At 42.4% G+C, this 22953-nt stretch overlaps 1 protein-coding gene across 1 annotated transcript; it reads left to right on the top strand.

Annotated features, from left to right (window-relative positions):
• The first annotated feature begins 2940 nt into the window (after nucleotides 1-2940).
• Nucleotides 2941-9940, top strand: LOC144890011 (uncharacterized). Its single transcript, XM_078771138.1, has 4 exons — nucleotides 2941-3675; nucleotides 3829-4049; nucleotides 4213-4307; nucleotides 9861-9940. Exons 1-4 carry the CDS (start codon nucleotides 2941-2943, stop codon nucleotides 9938-9940), a joined length of 1131 nt encoding a protein of 376 aa, XP_078627264.1.
• The last annotated feature ends 13013 nt before the right edge of the window (nucleotides 9941-22953 follow it).

Below are 22953 nucleotides of genomic sequence, written 5' to 3'. Positions count from 1 at the left end.
GCATCATGCTAATCTTGACCATGGAGATGAGAAGACTCAGATCATAAAGACGGCACTCAAGTTCATATCCAATGATATTGCCTTGATTGATTTAGGTCCAAAGTCATACCCCACCACACACAGTATGACTGACATCGATAGTCAGCTGACACTTGTTCCTGCAAGCCTTCAGATGTTCTTGAGACCGATTGTCAAGACAGACGAAAGAGTTGCCGTTTGGGGGCAGAATTTTATTAAGGCCTGTCGACCTCGGTCTGGAGTATTGCCACACCAAATGGGGCTTGCCATACAACTTGATCATAGATTTGGGTCAAAATGGATGCTCAACAAGTTCCACCAGCTGGGATACACTGAGTCTTACACGTTGACACAAAACTACAAATACTGCTTCCTTAATAGTAGGAGTGGAGATGATGTTCCAGATACTTCTGGCACTCTTGACACCATTGTGGAGGAAACCGATGAACAGATCAATGATGAGGTTGCGGTTGATGCTGCGCTTGAGGATCAATCAGTGATGACAGCCAAAGTGCCAGCCAGTGAAAGTGAATTGTCAAGTAATGATCAGGTGGTCTTTATGGAGGTTGGGGAAACAAACAATGCAGTCACTCAGTTTGTTGGAGACAATATAGATTTAAACATTGTCTCTATTCACGGAAACACTCCCTTTCACTCAATGGGTTGGATCGAAGTCACCTCTCCGGCACCACCTTTGCCAGATCCACAGACAACAGCAGCTTTCCCCCGGGTGAAGTTGAAGGCACTCGACAAAGCTAAGATCCTGAGAGGAACTGAAGTAAAGATTATTCCATTTACGAACAGGAAACAGATAGGAACGAACGCGATCATGTTTCTCCCCCTCGCTGAGCTTTCCTCCTCCCTGGCTCATGATCAGCCACTCCTCACTCCAGGTGACACACTCTGGGCAGCGGGGTGGGTGATCAAAGCCAACGATCCTGAGTTCCCACACTCCAACTGGAATGGCTGGATGAAGAGAATCCATGCTAATGATGCAAAGCAGAGCACACAGATCGAGTTCCTCCCAGTTATTGAAGGAGACCCTAATGACCTCAACACCATCTTCACCACTCTGAAAGAGTGCATACGGCGCGCTGGGGTCGCTATAGTGACCTTTGATCTTCCGATTTGGCTGAAGGCTGTGAATCTATCTATAATTCCAGCAATCTCTGTGTGTGTGTGTGTCTGTGTGTCTGTGTGTGTGTGTGTTTGTCTGTGACCGCTGTTTCTCGACAACCACGGGTCCGATATACTTGAAACTTGCCAGGTATATTGCTGGGGACCCGAGGATGTGCCTTTTCAAGGTTTTAAATTAATCGCAGAAGTAGTTACCGAGCTATGTCCAAAAAACGATTCAACCAATCAGAGAGCAGCGAGCTATCACGTGTGCCGAACGTGGCGAACAGACTCTGCCTCGGATGGCACATTTGAGAGCGTATTCATTTATTTCCCGTCGGCAAACTATGTTGGCGCTATGTTGGCGTTAAACGATGTTTTAAAACTAATTAAAACTAATTTGCGATTCTTTCGCTTTCCTGCGATATGCGACCTTCCGGAGCTCCTGTGAGAGCGTGCGCCATTACGGATAGTACGGGTACGGGCATGCCATATGTTGGCGTTAAACTATGTTTTAAAACTAATTAAAACCATTTCATGTAAATAGAGGGGGGGGGGGGATTGTCACTGTACTCGCAAGCCGTTCGCCGTTCGCTTTGGCGTTGCGAATGAACCAAAACATTTCATGGACCAAACCATTTCATGTAAAGCGTTCGCCGTTCGCTTTGGCGTGGCGAATACACCAAAACATTTCATGCACCAAACCATTTCATGTAAATAGAGGGGGGGGATATAATTTTAGATATAGATATAGTACGGGCATGCCCTAGTATAATAAAGCAGGTAAATCTACCCGTCATTCCAAGGTTGGGTGGTTTTCACCTGCTGAAGTCTTATCTTGGATCAATGGGTAACATCATGGAAGATTCTGGACTACTAGATGTGATCCAGTTGATCTATCCTGGAAGTACGACAGCCAACCACATCATGGATGGAGGATGTTTTGACAAGGCAATCCGTGTTCACCTCCTCATCGATGCAGCCATCTATCAACACATCATGAAACTTGCCTTCACTGAGGAGGAGCGTGGTGACATGAAGACCTTCATGGAGAAGGTGGCTGATGGGAAGATGGGAGCCAGACACTCAGACCCAGTAGTGCCAGTGTTTGAGCAAAGGTTTGAAGAAACCTTCAAACGACTCGCAAAAGGAGGAAGAACACCTGCACTCTGGGTGGAGTACCACCACATGGTAGATGTGATAAAGGTCTTTATCAGAACCGAGCGACTTGCAGACCACAATGGGCATCTGTCCTGCATTGTTACCAAGATGCTTCACATCTTTGCCGCTGCAGGCCATCATCAGTATGCCAAGGGCGCACGGCTGTACTGTCAACTCATGAAGGAACTAGAAACTTTGCCTGCTTACAAAGACACCTTAGAACGTCTCACTGCCCACGGGAACCACGTTGTCCGTTACTCAAGTCATGAGTGGTCCGGCACATGGTGTGACATTTGCATTGAGCAGACATTAATGAAGGCAGCCAAGTCACAAGGTGGACTGAGCAGAGGAAGAATGAGAAACAGTTTTTCTGGCCACAAATGCTGGGTGCTCACCCTCAGTCACCTGTCTGATGTCAACCGGCGGATGGAGGAGGACGTCAGTAAACATGTTCCAGTCCACAGAGACCTTGCCAAGACACAGATGAAGCGAGATGCAGAGGCAGTTGAACTTGTCCTAAAATGGTTTGAGGAGATCAAGCCATTCGACAACGATAGAGACAAGGAGTTGCTCGTGTCTTTCTCAACGGGATTCACAAGCACTGGAGATGACACAGTCAATGCTGAGAGAGCAGCTGAAGTTGGGATGGAGATGCAGATCAAGCTGGATGGACAGTCAGTGACGTCGACCATGGATGTCAAGTCAAAGATAAAAGCCCTGTCATCACTAAGAAAATTTCCCTTGGTCAACGAGAAAAAGATTCACCTTGACTCATTAAAGTTGTTCAACCGACTGATCATTTTCGCCCAGCGGGATATGACAGTTGAGACAAGCTTACAGTATGAGCTGACTCCCTTCCCATTGTCCCTGTTCAGCAACAAAGATCAGAAGATGAACAAGGCAAACAAGGCAGACTTTTCAAATACAAGCCTGAAGGCATTAACTGATCCACTTGACTTGACTAACCAACCCTGCTGCACCCTCGTAATTGATGGCGGATGGCTTGTCTACATGGTGAAGTGGGAACAACGTCAGACCTGGCAGGAGATCGCCAACAGTTACCTGAGCTACGTGCAGTATCTGGGCCGCTGCTCCCAGAAGATCATTGTGGTCTTTGATGGCTACAGCAGATCACCAAAAGATCACGACCACATCCGGCGTACCAAGAATTCCTGCTGTAATCTCCAGATTCGACCGGATATGTCCAACTGGACCCCAAGAGCAAAGTTTCTGGACAACACTCATAACAAGAGTGAGCTCAGCCACCTTCTCTCTTCAACCTTCCGAAAACATCACATCACTGTGGAGCAGTGTGACAATGATGCTGACACTTCAATTGTGAGAGAGGCATTGGCTGCTGCTTCAGATGGCTCTGTTGAGGTCAGTACCATTTGTGTCTTCAGTTGGTATAACTATTGGATGGAGCCCGGGGGGAGATGGGGTAATTTAAAAATAGGAGAATTCACACTGTTGAAAAGTTAAATCTGTTCTTGAACGGTTCATTATGCTTTGTACATGTTGTTATATTTTCAGGTGCGGGCAGAAGATGCAGACGTGCTGGTAATGCTGGTGCACCATAGCTCAGACAGCCACCATCCACTCTTCTTAACCACATCAAACGGCTCTTATGATCAAAAGATCAAAGAATCTCTCTCCGAAACACAGAAGAGCTACCTGCTCTTCTGTCACGCCTTCACGGGGTGTGATACGGTTTCTGCAATCGCTGGTCATGGGAAAACAACTCTATTTTCCAGGTAATAATGATAATACTACTATTACGTCGGCAAATAATACTAATACTACTAATAATAATAATTATAATCATTGTCATCATAGTATAAATGTTAAAAATAATAATAATTTTATTTCTGTTTTACATTATACTTTACTTGACATAGACCTGGTGCTTTTTTTTAGGTTTTGCGAAGGGGACGCGGCTGAGTACATCGACATCTTCCTTGACACAGAAGCCACCAAGGAAACAGTGATTCAGGTGGTACTGCGATTTTCAAGTACATTTACCATGGACGAGATACTACATTGGGTGAAATTCGGTACAACATGTTCTCAAGGAAGGCAGCGGCAGGAGTGATCAAACCAGAGACTCTACCTCCAACAGAGGGTGCAGCTGCACAACATTCACTCCGTGCCTACCTGCAGACCCGGGACTGGATCCTTCTACAGAGCATGTCTCTGAACCCCAGTGACTATGGATGGACAATAGGTGTGCATGGGTATGAGCCAGTTCCAACACTGGACCCCACGGCTCCTGAGGAGCTATTGCAGTTCACGAAGTGTAATTGTCATGGAGATTGCAGCAACCGGCGATGCAGCTGCAAGAAGAATGGGGTCACGTGCATCTCGGCCTGTGGAGTCTGTAATGGCATTACATGCAGAAACTGCAGTCATGATGTTGTTGAGTCTGAAGAAGACATAGACAATGACTGTTGAAACTTCTGACATTGTGAATGAGAAATAACTCTTGAGTATTATATATGTATGTGAAATAAAAGCTACTTTGTGTGTAAATGTAAAAGTGAAAATATAAATGTTAACAATCAACTCAGAATCATGAAAAACCCTTATTTGACCCCTCATAAGTTACTTAAGGGCCGATTAAAAAAAATAAAAATTCTCGAAAATAATTTTTCGGTACCCGAATTCAACAGCTTTTTTTCTGGGTTTCCCACGGGAGTTGAACTTCAACATTTTAACACATGTTATTACACACCTTTACAAACATATTGGTGAAGAAATTTTTTGGTAACAATTTAGTTAACAGATTTGTGAAATATCTCATAAAATGCCCTTACTAAAAGCACACAGCAGTGAATGTAAAAGCAGGTCATGCTCACGGCTCATATAAGATGTTTTTTTGCATATATCCAGCTGCTTTATGCATGGCTGGTAAAAGACGGGTTTTATAAATGTGTCAACCTAGCGGCTTTTGAATTGTTTTTTTTTGCATCCCTGAAAAACCGTGAATTCACGGAACATGGCCGCGAATAGGAAAAAAAACCCGCAATTTCGTGTAACATGGCCGTGCATAGAAAAATACCGCAAATTTGTGGGACACTTTTCCGCGAATAGAGAAATAGGCCGCATTTTATCAACTGGGAATACGCGGCACCCACAAATAGCAGAGCCGCGAATAGCGAGGTCCGACTGTAATATATACAGTCATGTGAAAAAGTAAGTACACCCCATGTAAAGTTTTGACTCTTTCAACAATTTTCAACATACAGCTATTTGATCTTCATTTCAACAATATTGATAGATAAAGGTGATATAATATAACAAATATCATAAAACATTTATATTTTGTAGTCCATTGTATAATTTAAATAAACATAAATGCAAATTTCGCATATGGAAAAAGTAAGTACACCCTTGGCTCTAATAGGTGGTGTTGCCCCCTTTGGCAGAAACAACCTCATGTAGGCGTTTCTTATAACTGTCTACCAGTCTCTGACATCGACAAGGATAAATTTTTGCCCACTCCTCCATGCAGAATTCTTTCAGCTGTGCGATGTTTGAGGGGTTTCTTGCATGCACAGCTCATTTCAAATCCCCCCGCAACATCTCGATGGGATTTAGATCCGGGCTTTGACTTGGCCGTTCCAGAACCCTCCATTTCTTTCTTTTCAGCCATTCCTTGGTGGATTTACTGGTATGTTTAGGGTCATTGTCATGTTGCAAGGTCCACCTTCGGTTGAGCTTCAACTTTCCGACAGATGGCCTTACATTATCCTCAAGCACCCTCTGGTACAATGAAGAATTCATAGTGGACTAGCAGAAGTACCCGGCATTGCCGGGCGGGGGAGGGGAGGGGCAGAGGCAAGGGAAGGGGAGGGGAACGGGGGGGGGGGGTGGGGGAGCGAGCCCCTTGGCAAAGCGAGCGATTTTTTTTTTCATAGCATCATAGCGTCATTGCGTTCATAGCGTCATAGCGTTCATAGCGTCATAGCAATTTTTTTTTTCATAGCGTCATAGCGTCATAGCGTCATAGCGTTCATAGCGTCATAGCGTTCATAGCGTCATATCGTTCATAGCGTCATAGCGTTCATAGCGTTCATAGCGTTTCATAGTGTCATAGCGATTTTTTTTTTCATAGCGTCATAGCGTCATAGCGTCATAGCGTCATAGCGTTCATAGCGTTCATAGCGTTCATAGCGTCATATCGTTCATAGCGTCATAGCGTTCATAGCATCATAGCGTTTCATAGCATCATAGCGATTTTTTGGTCATAGCGTCATAGCGTTCATAGCGTCCATAGCGTCATAGCGTCATAGCGTTCATAGCGTCATAGCGTCATCACGTGATCGCTCTGAGCGAATCAGCGCCAACTGCTCTGATACCGTTGATTCCGTGCGCTGAAATGCGCTGAGGTAAATATTAATAAAAATTATGGACCGTCAAATATTTTGAGTTCGGCCATGTTCGTCCCAGGCTCAATGGCCATCTCTATGCCAAATATCAAGCACATAAGCCTCTCAATTTAGGAGTCTATCAGTAACATTACACACACACAGACACACACAAACTGTGTTTTATATATATAGATTCTATGATGGTGAGCTGCCCAGGCCCTGATGCAGCAAAGCTGCCCCACACCAAAACATTTCCACCACCATGCTTTACAGTTGGTATCAGGTTCTTGTGGTCAAATGCTGTCTTTGGTTTTCGCCAAACATGTCTTCTGGTACTGTGGCCAAATAGCTCTACCTTTGACTCATTTGTCCAGAGCACATTGTTCCAGAAGTGCTGGTCTTTGCCTACGTGTTCATTGGCAAACTTTATTCTTGCCCTGATGTTCTTTCTGGACAGCAAAGGTTTCCTCCTGGCACACCTCCCATGTAGATCAAATTTGTGCAGCCTCTTTTTAATGGTAGACTCATGCACTTTGACATCAACAGTGGCAAGAGCTACCTGTAGGTCCTATGATGACATTCTGGGGTTCTTAGAGACTTCTTTCAGTATCTTGCGGTCTGCTCTCAGGCTGAACTTGCTGGGGCGGCCTGGCCTGAACAAGTTGGCAGTTGTTTGGAATCTTCTCCACTTGCAGATGATCTTCCGGACAGTCGAATGATTGATTTCAAATTGTTTGGAGATCTTGTTAAATCCCTTCCCAGACTCGTAGGCATCTATAACCTTCTTTCTGAAAGCCTCAGAGAGCTCTTTTGATCTAGGCATGGTGACGCCGAACACTTCAACAACATAGAGCAAACCAAACTAAATGTCTGAGGTTTAAATAAGACAGGTTCTTCCAAGATCTTCTCTAACGATGTTCTAATCATTTGCCTCTGAGCTGGTGCACCTGATTCACATTTTTTAAAGGTATTTGAAGTAGTGATAAATGTAGGGGGGTACTTACTTTTTCCACATGCGAAATTTGCATTTATGTTTATTTAAATTACTAGGACGTGCCCGTACGTGGGTGCCCGTACGTGCGTGCAAAAAAACATGCGTGCAAACAACAACAAAAAAAAAATTTGAAACCACGTGGCAGTAACGACCACAGAACCCCCCCCTCTATTTACATGAAATGGTTTGGTCCATTCGCAACGACCACAGAACCCCCCCCCCCCCCTCTATTTACATGAAATGGTTTGGTCCATTCGCAAAGCCAAAGCGAACGGCGAACGGCTAAATCGCCATAGCTCGGTAACTACTTGTCCGATTAATATGAAACCTTGAAAAGGCACATCCTCGGGTCCCCAGCAATATACCTGGCAAGTTTCAAGTATATCGGACCCGTGGTTGTCGAGAAACAGCGGTCACAGACACACAGACATACACACAGACATACAGAGATTACTGGAATTATAGATAGATTATATCACCTTTATCTATCAATATTGTTGAAATGAAGATCTAATAGCTGTATGTTGAAATATGTTGAAAAAGCCAAAACTTTTCTTGGGGTGTACTATATATATATATATATATATATACATGTGGTCCACCATGTTTGTATTGGTGCTGTGGATTCTGGATGTGGAGGTGTTGCTGTTGTAGTCTGCGTTCGCACTGGCTGGGGGTGTGGGTATGTACACATCCAGGTGTAGTTGCTGCAAGTGGATGTGTATGTGCCCCTGCTGGCCCACTTTAGCTGACCGTATCGAGGTTGAAGGGCCGAAACGGGATGATGCTGAGGACCTCGACTGAGGAGCCGGTCAGTACGGCACACTTGTAACCAGGTGTGTTTTGAACTTATATATATATATATATATATATATATATATATATATATATATATATATATATATATATATATATATATATATATATGTATGTATTTTTATGAATTAGCGGTGGAGGATTATCTAGAGCCAGGTAGATCTGCATATGTAGGTGCTCGACGATCATGATAGGGAATCTACCTGTAATAAGTTCTGTGTCGCCCGAATGTCCGATTAAGCTTGTATCTTTGTCCCCTCCACGAGGGGCGGGGCATGCTAATTAGTGCAGGGATTATGGGTAAAATTCCATTGTGTGTCATTCCCTCGGTGAGCTTCCCAGTGTCCCTTATGGCAATGCATCCCATAGACATTAGATAGGCCCATTAGCACACCACACATTAAATAATGCCCCCCGCCGCCACAATGCTTTTGGAAGAGCCAACAGGCAGCAGCCAAGCAGTACGCCACCATGGGCGACAAACATCGTGCCAGGCAAGCTGGAGCCACACTCAGGAGGACGTGTGATTGGTTGGGTAAGAAGCTGGCCACTGATTGGTGAAAGGAAGGTGGAAGGAAGCGGCAAACTGATTGGCCACCGACCGTTGACACCTCGGCCAATCAGTGCGGAAGGCGCAAACATTCCGCCAATCAGTGCGGAAGGCGCAAAATCACGACTTAGAAGCAGGTCGCTGATTAGAGGCCAGGGGGCGGTGATGTCAGAAGGCGGGAAAGACCAATAAGAAACGAGGAAGGTGTAGTAGAGGGAGAGTGAGACCGCAAGTGACAAGACGACTCGCTGGCCGGCATTTCTGGATCTATCTCTCTCTCTCTCTCTCGCTTTGATTTCTGCCCTTCCCAGACCTTCCTTCTGCCCTTGCTTTTCGTTCCGTTTGGACTTTTCTTCCTGTGCCATCTGCGAATTTGCCTGCTTGACGACGGATGTTGGAGAGCCGTCGATTCTCCTGGTGCGAGCGTACGAACGAGGCTTGGTGCTACGAGCAAACAGGACCTTGCGTGCAACCGATTAGCGGGGCGAGCGATGCGTGCCGCTGAGCAGACGAGACCAGGGCGAGCGGGTGGCTCGAGGCCTAGCAAAGCGTGAACGAGGCGGATGGAGGCCTGTTTCACGCCAACATCGGAGCCGGACAGAGCCTGACCGACATCACACATCCAGACAGATAAGACGCACCACAGAACACAACACGGCGATTCTTTTATTTAATTCCCTCCCCTGTGCTGTTGTTGAAGTGAGGTGTGTGGGAATTCCAGTTTAGGAACCATAGTTATTTGTCGGCGCGTTTCATTGTTCTCGGGTTCTGCATAATAAATCGATTATTTTTATACATTTTACCCCCATGTTCGTTTTGAGTTCATTCCCTACAGGATCGGAGCTGCCGGTGAGATTGCTACAAGTAAGAGCTCGCCGCTTCTTCCTCTTACTTCTTCCTCCCGTGCTTGTATAGTCAAAGTCCGTCATTGAATAAATGCCTCAATTTAAGTTAGTTTGGCCATCCGTGAGCTCACGGTATTAACCGAGGGCATTCCCGCGACAATATATATGTATCCCTGCAAAAAAAAGAAACGCAAAACTGCAAAAAAAGAAACGCAAAAGTGATTTTAGATGTATATTTTATATATCATATAAATAATCAACAGATGGTAATCGATTGTTCAAAATTGGCACACATTATTCCCATTGACCCAGGTTCCATATGGCACACATGGAACAGTAGATTTTCAAGGTGAAGGTCATCTGTGCTCAATATCTTGTATGGCCACCATTAGAGTCCAAAACTGACTGGCATCGTCGTCCCATGGAAGCAATCAGATCCCGAATTGTGGCCTGGTGAATGTTCACCCACTCCTCTGCCTGCAGTGCTTGTGCCAACTGTCGGAGGTTCTGTGGTTGTTGCTGACGTGCTCGCAGTCGTTGCTCCAGTGCATCCCATAAATGTTCGATTGGGTTTAAATCTGGAGACCTGGAGGGCCATGGCAGGACCTGGATGTTGTGATTCCTCAAAAAGGCTGTTGTCAGTCTTGCCGTGTGAGGTCGGGCGTTGTCTTGTTGGAAAATGACGTTCGCTTGTTGCATAATGGGAAGGACGTGTGGCCGAAGAATCTCATCCGTGAGTCGTGGCATGTTTTCGCTGTTCATTCGCTGAAAGATTGTGATGGCATGCAAATGAAAACCCAACAAGTGATGTTGCACGTGCATGACATGTTGGTGTGTTTCGGCACCAGACTCTCACGTGGTTGTGTTTTTACGATTGTTCCATCTTTTCGCCAAATTTCTGCAGACCTCATTCTTTCCACACAAATCAATCCCAATCCATGCAGAAATGACCAATTCATTTTTGGTGTTAATTTTGTATGGATATCGGCAACACTCTGTCAGATATTTACGATTTTACTACTTTGCGTTTCTTTTTTTGCAGGATATATATATATATATATATATATATATATATACATATACGATACATGCATTATGTACATTGCAAAGGGATATAAATATATCAGCTGTACTTTAAAATCTTTGTATTTTAAAATACTACATTGATCAAAATATTCAGTTGATGATTGCACATCGAAAAGAATGTCTTCTCCGTGGTGTTATCTAAAAGTTATTAGAGTAAAAAGATTTACAAGGTGCTACACCAAACACCAGATCGTAGTACTCCGCTATCTGCAAAGCATCTGAGTACCTATCTAATTCCATTTTAAACCTATCTACTCTTTCTGCTGTCACTACCTTTCTCGGGAGACCATTCACATGCACTACTCTGACTGAAAAATCTGCTTTAATCATCCTATTCTTTACTTCCAGGCAAAGAGAACCCCTTGTTCTTTCAATGTCTATTTTGTTGAAAAACTGTTCTGCAATGTACTGTAATGATCGTTCAAAAGTATCCTTTGGTCAAATTATCTTCACGGTCATCACGTGATGACAACTTTGTGACGATGCATTTTTTGTATCACATTCCTCTATCATGCTTGGGTAATCTCCAATTGGTGCATTGTACGGTTGTAAAAATGACATGAAACGCGAGAAAGATTTTGATTTATGTTCAGGCAAAAAAAATCATCAACAAACCACCGCAAGTGTGCAAGTCTCTAAACTTTGTCTGTATTTCCATGGAGCATTGTTCACAACTCTGATAATAAATCATGATGCAAGAACTTTTTTTGCAGCTGCCACTGCTGTCTGTCAGCACTTTTAACTGAAAAAAAAAATCATTATAAATGATAATTCTACTATAATATAATTATAATAATTATAATTTATTAATAATATTTAATTATAATTATTATATTATAAGTGAAATAATAATAATAATTAAAAATAATTATAAGAATATATTAATAATATAAATAAATAAATAATAATAATATAAATATTATTAAATATAACAATAATATAATAATATAATAATAAATAATATAATATAATAATAAACATATAAATAAAAAACCATTATAAATTATAAATCTAGTGTAATATAATTATAATTATTATAATTATTAAAAAAATTAAAATAATAATAATAATATATAAATAAATAAAAAATAATAATATAAATATTAATAAATACTTGAATAATACTTGTAATATAATAATTGAATAATATAATTAAAAATATAAAAAGAATAATAATAATATAATATAAGTATAACAATAATAATAATTGAATCATATGATATAATATTAATTATAATAATTTATAATATTATAATAAATATAATATAATACATATCATATATTTTACTATAATTCACCAAATGTCTGTCTGTTTGTCCGTCCGTTCCCATGTACCGCAAAAACGGCATAACCGATCACAACGAAATTTTGGGTGGGTAATCCTAGGACCCCCTGGAGTAAAATAGGCTATATTATTTTCCCAATTTTTGCAATTTTTCCAATTTTCCAGTTTTTCCAAACACGATGGAATAATATTTACCGATATGAACAGTGATGTGGCTTTTATTGAAATTCTACAAATACTGTTTAGATTTTGATGATTTGCGTGTGATATAATTTAACGTGTGTTTATATAAATCGTTTAAAATAAAAAAGCCTTCAATTTCTGATATTTTGCCTTTTCATTTGGGCCTCACAATTGAAGCCCCGCCCGGAGGGCAGGTACCGTTGCTAGTAATTATAATTTATCCCATTATAAATCAAGCTACTTCCCCTTGTTATCAGCACTTGGGTCCTAAATTGAGGACTGGGACTCTAAGAGACAGGTTGTCAAAGGCACATCTTGTGAGTCAAAATGACAGCAACACAAATTAAATTATGCAGTACCTCGCACAGCATCAGCATTCACAATAATATTTGAGCCATCTCCTCTTGTGCTAATATAAAACCAAATGCACTTTTGAATACATTGCTCAGGAATGGGATGATTAGATGGATGCGGATTATTTTATATTGACGTTGTGAAATTGGCTCCGCATTATTGTTACTAAGACTTGCACCGAACCTGGGGAAAACGATTAAGAACAAATGCATGAAATGAATAATACAATCGATCTTATTATAATGTGAATGCGGAGAAATGAGCAATGGAATGGATGATGCTTTGAATTTCTGACGTCCCTAAGGCATCTGCTGTCAAATGAAATCGATAATACAGCCATAGAACAATATGTATTTGACAAAGTAGGCTTTTAGTTGAGTGAATTAAATGTTCATATGAAATACAAATCTCAAACAGACAATAAAGAAAGAATATTGCAGGTGCAGAATTTATAGCGTATCTGCTGTATTATATTTAATATCAGGTCGGACTGAATGTTTTTGTCTGTCTATCTTTTATTCTAACAACAAGCCATTTGAGAGCCCAGAGCCTCGGATAACAGATGTTGAATATTCACTGGCTTGGGAATCTTCAACCTGCGACAGAGGTCCAAGAATGGAAATGCAGAGTGATCCGGGAATTGAAACCTTCAACGAGCATTGGATACAATGCCAGAAAGGAGAATGGGCAACGCTTAAGAGTCTATTAGTATTATCCTATTATCTATCCTATTAGGATGTCAATGAAAGATAGTCTGTTGGGAGCCGTTGGTGAGGTATGTGGATGGACAAAAAGGACCACCGAGGCACTCGGAAACATGGTGGTGGGATGATGAAGTTGGAAAGAGGATTTACGAGAAGAGGAAGAAGTTCAAGGAGTGGCAGAAGGCGAAGGGTACAGGGGCAGAAAAGGCAGAGCATGAAAGTTATAAGGCAGCCAAGAAGGCTGCAAAGAAAGAGGTAGCAAAGGCACAGGAGGCATGCAGGAAAATGTTCAGAGAACGCTTGGATTCAGAAAAGGGTCAGACAGTGGTATTCAGGATTGCAAAGCAGATAGCGAAAGAGAGGTGCGATGTGATGGGGGTGAGTTGCTTGAAGGATGAAGTGGGACAAATCGTTGTGGACCCAAATGGAATTAAAGGAAGATGGAAAAGATATATGGAAATGCTGTTGAATGCAGAGAATGAATGGGACGGCAACATAGAGAGTAACCCAGTTTTAGGACCGGCAGAGAAGATAACTCAGAAGAAAGTTGAGGAAGTGATAAAAGCAATGAAGAGTAGAAAAGCGGGAGGGCCGACAGGAGTTGTGGGAGATATGTTGAAGGCAGCGCGAAGTTGGGGTGTGCAGAGAATGACAGAGATCTGTAATCTGGTGGGAAAAAAGGCCGCATTCCAGTGGATTGGGAACTGAGTACCCTCGTCCCTCTAGACAAGGGAAAGGTGACCCTCTGGACTGTGGCTTGTACCGAGCCATAAAGTTATTGGAGCATGGAATGAAGGTATTGGAAAGGGTGTTGGAGAAAGGAAAAGGTTTGAGGTGAAGGTGGGAGTGCATCAGGGGTCAGTACTAAGTCCACTACTATTTGTAGCTGTGATGGAGGTGCTGGCTCAGAATGTAAAGTAGGGTTTACCGTGGGAGTTGTTGTATGCAGATGATCTGGTGTTGATTGCGGAAAGTATGGATGGACTGAAGGAGAAGATGAACAAGTGGAAGGAATGTATGGAGACAAAAGGTCTGAAGATGAATATCAGAAAAACGAAGGTGATGGCAAGTGGTAAAGCATGTGGTGAGGTGGAAAGAACTGGGAAGTGGCCATGTGCTGTGTGCAGGAAGGGTGTCGGAGTGAACTCCATTCAATGTACAATGTGCGCTGAGTGAGTTCATCAAAAATGCAGTGGTCCGAGAGGGTCATTAACCAGTGTGGCAGCTACATTCAAGTGTAAGGTGTGCAAAGAGGAAGCTGCAAATGGAGGAAATGTTGAGTTGGATCTTGGAGACGGCGTGAAGCTGGAAGGTGTGAAAACATTTTGCTACCTAGGAGACATGCTGAATGGAGAAGGTGGATCAGACTCGGCAACGGTTGCTAGAGTGAGATGTGCATGGAAGAAGTTTCGGGAACTGAGTGGCGTGCTGATGAGGAGGGGAGTGTCGTTGAAGCTGAAGGGAAAGGTGTATGCTGCATGTGTGTGAAGTGTTACGATTTATGGGAACGAGACATGGGTAATGAACGTAGAGTAGCAACAAAGGCTGGAAAGGGTGGCAATGCGAATGGTTCGGTGGATGTGCGGAGTATCGTTGAGAGAGAGGAAGACAAATGATGAATTGCGAAAGATGATGGGAATAGAGCCTGTGATGGATGCTGTGAAGAGAAACAGGTTGAGATGGTTTGATCATGTGTTGAGGAAGGATGAAAGTGACTGGTTGAGAAGAGTGATGGAAATGAATGTAGAAGGAAGTAGAGGACGGGGAAGACCGAGAAAGACTTGGCTAAAGATGGTGGAAGAAGAAATGCGGGCAACGGGGTTAACAAGGGGAGACGCAGAAAATAGGGCAAAATGGAGAAGATTGTCATGGGGACCACAATGCTAACCCCCGCTCTAGCAGGGAAAATGGCCTTAAAATGCTTGTTGTTGTTATCCTATTAGTATTAGCTAGCACCAATCATACCCCATAAGCAGGTGTTGGGAGGTTAAGGTGGCTGCCTGTAGATCTTCGGGTCTTGAATTTGAGTCCCTGCCTTGCCAGTGAATTAACACCAGATGGGTTGACTTATCCTGCCATCTTTCCGAGGCTGGCAAAATGAGTACCAGCTTACTGTGCTAATCGGCCGCTTGAATATCCTGCGCTGGAGTGGTGACCCATCCAGGATTGCACTCCTTAGCTTAGCCAATGAAACTGCTGCGCGGCAGATCCTGTGCACCTCACCGTGTGAAAGTAATGGTCATTATTATTACCTCCGCCACCGAAGGTGCGTGGAGAATATGTTTTCACCCCTGTCTGGTTGTCTATTTTTGAACAGGATATCTCATAAAGTCGTGGACCCATTCGGACAAAATTTGGTGGAGAGTTGGGTATGTGGCAAGGACGAAATGATTAGATTTGGGTTCAGGTCCGAATCGAGATCTGACCTATCAGTGGGATACAAAATTTAAACTGTTCAACCTGGCGAAGGTATGCGCTCTACCGAGTGTCACATTCTAGTTGTTATTATAATCATACCCTTTCCCAAAATATAGAATGGGTACGAACATACCTAACATTTCACCAAAAAACTGTTGTTCCAGCCGCTTTGGAATTAAAAGGGAATGAATGTGAAAGGTTGATAAAGCGGAGCAGGGAAATGAAGAACTTTGGGGCCCAGAGAGTGTCGTTAAGGAGCTTCAGGTTGAGACTCCCAGAGATCAATAACGCTGCAGAGAGTAGATGGGGAAACATTTCCCCATCCATACAGTGATTCGAGATCTGTTGAGTTCTGGACCTTGGCTCCCAATCAACATGTTCATCTGCCTGATCAATCAATCAATCAGCTTTGAGCGAACTTGATCCTGGAAGCATGTTGAGTATTCCCACACCATTGATTGTGTTCGACTCTCCATACTGTAAGATTAAAACTTTTGTTCTCCCCTATGGCATTTCCCTAGTTTGGCCCAAAATACAATTTTCGGTGTTTTATCAAAAGGTATCTCGTGCGACCACAGCACTTGGAGCAGTACCACTGGGAGGTGAATGATTTATTGACAAAGATTGTGAGATGTGATGAGACTGGTCCATCAATTTCAAATCAGAGTAAAAGCGAGCCAGCATGGAATGGAGACATTCTTGTTCCGGCCATCACTTGAAATTCCAAAGGTAATTGTGTTTTGGGGACATTCCATGGTTTCATTCAAGTTGAATTTCTTGAACATAGGAAAATCATCAAAGCACAGTACACCGAGTGTCTCATTACACAATTAAATGAGACAAGCAATCTGAAAACAATGTCCAGGCCTGCTGTATCAGAGCATGGTTTTAATACATCATAATGTCATTCTTCAGACAGCAAATTTGATCACAAACTACTCCGGCATAAATGGGTTGGGAATTTTAAACAATCCCTCATACATTCCAAACTTTTCATCTTTTAATTTTTATTTAATATCGATTTACCTCACACACAATCACTCAAATCACCACACATCGCTCTCACACATATTAATCACAAAAAACGTGTATTTATTACTTGCAAAATCGAAGATTTTTCAAGTATATTGGTCGGTTGAGTTTGTGGTTCTGTCTGTCTGTCTGTCTGTTTGTTTGTTTGTCACGGGCCTACAGGTCACAATTCCAAACTGATCGTCACGAAACTTCACCAAGTTGTATAGGTCGTCCCAATTGAGAAGACTATTGTTTTTGGGGTCAAAAGGTCAAAAGGTAAACATAGGCCAAAGGTCACCAACTTTGCTAAATTTCTAAAATCCTCAATTTTCATCCGATTTACTTGAAATTTGTAAAGGACTTGCATATCTGGTCAATGAATTCAACCACCAAGTATATTTGAGGTCAACATAGGCCAAAAGGTCAACAAAGGCCAAGTTTTAAAAATCCTCAATTTTCATCCGATTGACTTGAAAATTGAACAGCATTTGCACATTGAATCACTAAATAGGGAAACTAACTATTTTTGAGGTCAAAAGTTCAAAGGTCAACTTAAGGTCAACCTTCCAAAATCATAATTTTTCATCTGAAAAATCGACACTTTTCTTCCTATTGACCCGAGCTTTGATCAAGATTGTCAATTTTAATCTTGATGAAATGGACAATTTGCTGTATCAATGGAATTTTTTTTCTTGGGGGTGGGGGGCGGATTTTGCAAGTATCGTGCTCCGCATGACGTCTTCTTGTTTATTTATTTATTTATTTATTTATTTTCATTCTTCTTCTTTGGGGACTGACCTCGACCTGGCAGTCCTCTCCTTTATCCTCATTCTAGCCGGAGACATATAAATCAACCTCGGACCCCAACCTCCTCAACTCAGAAACACACACATAACCTTAATATCCTCCAATACAACACATATGGCCTTATCAACAAGCCCATGCAACTTAAACACTTTATTCTCACAAACAACATGAATAAAGCCATCATACAAGAAACCAAAATTACACGAGAAAAACAAAACACCGACCATCTCTAACTATACACCCACCCATACGCACAGACAGATCGAACACCAGAGGTGGAGGCCTCATCACATACCTTCACAATTCCATTCGATACACAGATATCACACAAGACACAAAAGCATTTCTACGACCAAACAACATCTTTGAACTTCAAGCTTTCAAAATTAAAACAGGTAACAATTAATGAACACACAAACATAAACATTTACTTACCACCAGACACATCCCCCACTGCACCAACCAACTACTCAACCCAGCTACAGAAACTTTGTTCCCTCCCAAACACCATCATCGGAGGAGACCAAAATCTAATTTATTTGTCCTTGTCAGACACACAACCTGTCCACTAAGTTTCGTCCAAACCCATCCACAACTTTTTGAGATATCCTGCTACATATCATTTTGGCCCTATCTCCAAATGGTGAAGAATCACTTTAGAAATTCAATAATTCTCATATCCGAATCCATATTCAGATCTTTCACCAAAATCGACTCAAGTTGTCCTTGTCAGACACACAACTGGTCCATCAAATTTCGTCCAAATTCATCCATAACATTTTGAGACATCCTGCTATGTGTCGTTTTTGGCCCTATCTCCCAATGGTGAAGAATCACTTTAAAAATATACTAGCTGGATCCGTATCCGGATCTTCACCAAAATCGAATCGATTCTTCCTTGTCACACACACAACCTGGCCAGCAAGTCTCATCCAAAACTTTTTGAGATATCCTGCTATGTATTGTTTTTTGGCCCTATCTCCCAATGGTGAAGAAACACTTCAAAAATTATACTAACTGGATCCATATCCGGATCTTCACCAAAATCGAATCGATTCGCCCCTTGTCACACACACAATTATTGGCCCACCCAGTTTCGTCCAAATCCGTCAATACCTTTTTGAGATATCGTGCTATGTATCGGTTTTAGCCCCACCACTCAATGTTGAAGAATCACTGAAAAATTAAATAACTCTCATATTCGAATCCATATTCAGATCTTCACCAAAATCGAGTCGAATCTCCCTCGTCATACACCCAACCGGTCCACCAAGTTTCATCCAAATCCGTCAACAACTTTTTGAGATATCCTGCTCTGTATCGTTTTTGGCCCTATCTCCCAATGGTGAAGAACCACTTAAAAATCCTAGTATTCGGATCCGGATCCGGATCCTCACCAAAATCTAACCATTTCGTCCTTGTCACATACACTACATCTCTGCCAAATCTCGTCCGAATCCGTCTACAACCTTTTGAGATATTCTGTTCACAAACGGACAGACAGCGATACCTCTTCACAGTGGTTGTGCCTCCTCCCCCCCCTCCCCCCCCCCAACGCAAGTGGGGGCCAAATCTTCCCCATTCTTCCCTGCTGCCCAGATACATCAGGGCAAACAGTCACAGTTAGAGTGCCAATCGGTCCACATGGACCGGCCCTTTCCCTCTTCCGCTCTCTAACTCTGTTGTAGCCCTGACTTCGTGAAGGCGAGGGTACACCATCCTGGTTGTGGGGGATCTCTGGGTCGCTCCTGCGAGATCCATCGGCTGTCTCTGTGCCACAGGCTTGTTCGAGAGAACTGTTTGGGGCTATACAACAACAACAACAACAACAACAACATACTCGTGAGAAGAGCAGGAGTCATTTGCGGGGAAGTTACTCATCACCAAGTCCGAAAGGGCATGATTTGCTATTGGGAGAAATCCGGGATGGAAGGTTCACAGATTGCGTCATTCCCATGGAGTCACTAGAAGTCCTTTGCTGAGGTGCCATGGCTAGTAAGAGAGGCACCAACACCCAACCAATTTTCATGGTGACAATTGGAATCACCACATATGAGGAAGAGAGAGAGTTGGGATGAGTGGTTAAACGTTTGTCCATGTTGTCTGAGAGAGATGTAGATGGAGTCGTCATTGTTCGGTGGACGGTACAACGTACAACACAGACTTGGGAGTAACTAACACTCCATGTGTACTCAGATCCGCTCTGCATTATTGTCCTCCTTCCTCTCCTTTATCTCCCTCTCTCTCTCTTTCACCTTCTCCCTCGCCATTTTCTCTGACGTCCCCCTTTCCACTACTGACCCCATCATTCGAAACCACAAAGGGGATTATGTTAGTGGTTACCTGGGTGTTTACCCATCGCTTGCCTGTGTCACTCTAACTCTCCAGGGGCACCTTTAAATCTCAGCAGACTTACCCGATATTAGTCCCTGATGAAAGCCACTGTATGGCAGAAATGCTCGAGTTTCTGAGACACTTTGACCAAATCCTTAATTTGTTTGTGATCTTGCATTCTCCACTCTACAGTTCTCATTTACTGAATTTGATGTGATCATTGCGGTTGTGGTCTGTTCTTTCATAAATTGTCATTATCGGTCCATAAACTTAATATTTTCTGCTGGATTTGTAAGGTACACTATTTCAGATATGAAACCATTACCTGGTGTTGGCCTAATGTTTAGGGCGGTGGGCTTGGGATCCTAAGGTCCTGAGTTCGAACCACATTGAATTAACGCCAGGTGGGGTTGACTAAGCCTGGTATTGGTATCCTTCCGAGGTCGGCAAAATGAGTACCAGATAACTGGTTATAGAGAGGCATTTCTTCAGCGGCAGACACGCCCACAGAAAAATGATGCAACCAGCAGCCGGCCGGGTGGCTGCACACGATGCCACCCACTCCACCCCTGCCACTGAGAGTGGATGGAGGTTATGTTTTCACCCCTGTTTGTTTGTGAACAATATATTTCACAAAGTTGTTGACGGATTCGGACAAAATTTGTCACATATGTAGCGTATGTGAGGAGGAAGAAATGATTCGATTTTGGTGAAGATCCGGATTCGGATCCGGCTACTATAATTTTAAAAGTGATTCTTCACCATTGGGAGATAGGGCCAAAAGCGATACATAGGATTTGGCCAACTACATATCTCAAAAGGTTGTGGACGGATTTGGACGAAACTTGGTGGACAGTTTGGGTGTGTGACAAGGACAAATAGATTCAATTTTGTTGATGATCTGAATATGGATTCGGATACGATAATTATTTAATTTACAAGTGATTCGTCAACATTGAGAGATCGGGCTAAAACCGATACATAGCAGGATATCTCAAAATTTATGGACGGATTTGGACGAAACCTGGTGGAGAGGTTGTGTGTGTGACAAGGAAGAATCGATTCGATTTTGGTGAAGATCTGAATATTTATTCGGATACGAGAATTTTTTCATTTTAAAGTGATTCTTCACCATTGAGAGATCGGACGAAAACCGATTATATAACATGATATTTAAAAAAGTTATGGACGAGTTATGACTAAACTAGGTGTACGAGTTGATTTGGTGACAAGAACAAGCGATTAGATTTTGGTTCAGGTCCGAATCCAGATCCGGCCTATCAGTGGGATAGAAAACATAAACTGTTCAGCCTGGCGGAGGTATGCGCTCTGCAGTGCCGTTCTAGTATCAAATGTGTCCACAGTTTGAGTGTTACAAGTTGAAAGTTGTAACTTGAATTGACTTGGCTTGGCTTACCAATATCAGTCCATTGCAAGACGAAGGCCACCTTTAACATGGTCCATTCTTTTATTAGTCCCCTACCGGTGTACACCGGAGGGGACTATAGGTTTGCACTCCGTCCCTCCGTCTGTCCGTCCGTCACGCAAAGAACAGTTTTCCGGACCTTTTTCCTAAACTCTTAATGCTAATGATTTCAAACTTGGCACATGGTTTCCTCATGATAAGTTACAGATCAAGTTCGAACTTCACGACGTTTCGATCATTTTTGACAAAGTTATGGCACGTTGAACTTTGGTAATTTCCCCAACAGTTTTCCGGACGACAGACTGCCGGTAGGGGACATGTATTGCAGCGCAATACTCAGAATGCTTGTTTTGTTTGCAATTTGAGGCAAATGTACTTAGTGAAATTAAAATTTTTGTTTCTCCATCTAATTTTGTCTCTCAATTCAGCCTTTTATTTCTTCTCGTTCTTTCTCAAGGTTGACAGTTTGTGATTCTTGCTCTCCATTATTTTATGTGTCTAGCCCAGTTCCATTTCACTCATTTGATTGCATGCATTATGTTGTTGCATTGAGTTTGCTGTTGATATGCCAGCTTCTCAATGTCTCTTTTTGTCATGTTAAGACAGCTTCCCAATGTCTCTTTTTGTCATGCTAAGACAGCTTCCCAATGTCTCTTTTTGTCCTGCGAAGAAAGCTTCTTTCCACGGCATTTTAGATGGTGATCAATTTTGTTCCATCCTTCTTGTAAGAGAACTTGTTTCTCTGCCACTTGGCATTGCGAGTTTGATGCATTGATCGTAAACCTTCTTTTTAAGGCCAAAAGGCCATTTGCTTTCCCTGGGATTTTCCTATTTCTCCCAAATGCTACTCATCCTATTCCAGTGTTCTTCACTTCAGATTCTTAAGCATTACCTACACCACTGAAAGGGGACAGCGGTTATGTTTTCACCCCTGTCTGTCAGTCTGTTTGTCTTCGAACACGCTATCTCAAAATGTTGTGGACAGATTTGAACGAAACTTGGTGGCGAAGTTGATTGTGTGACAAGGACGAATCGATTCGATGTTGGTGAAGATTCAAATACAGATTCAAATATGAGTTATTTAATTTTTAAGTGATTCTTCACCATTGAGAGATCGGACGAAAACCGATATATAACATAATAAGTTGTGGACGGATTTGGACGACACTTGGTGGAGAGATTGGGTGTGTGACAAAGAAGAATTGATTCCATTTTGGTGAAGATCTGAATATGGATTCAAATATGAGTAATTTAATTTTTAAGTGATTCTTCACCATTGAGATATCGGACTTAAACCGATATATAACATGATATTTAAAAAAGTTGTGGACGGATTTGGACGAAACTTAGTGGAGACATTGGGTGTGTGACAAAGAACAATTGATTCGATTTTGGTGAAGATCTGAATGTGGATTCAAATATGAGTTATTTAATTTTTAAGTGATTCTTCACCATTGAGAGATCGGACGAAA

The sequence above is a fragment of the Myxine glutinosa genome, chromosome 1 (assembly GCF_964187855.1).
Source record: "Myxine glutinosa chromosome 1, kmMyxGlut1.1, whole genome shotgun sequence".
Classification (NCBI taxonomy): Eukaryota; Metazoa; Chordata; class Myxini; order Myxiniformes; family Myxinidae; genus Myxine; species Myxine glutinosa.
Note: the sequence above shows the minus strand (reverse complement) of the source record. Positions and strands in the feature narration are given on the sequence as shown.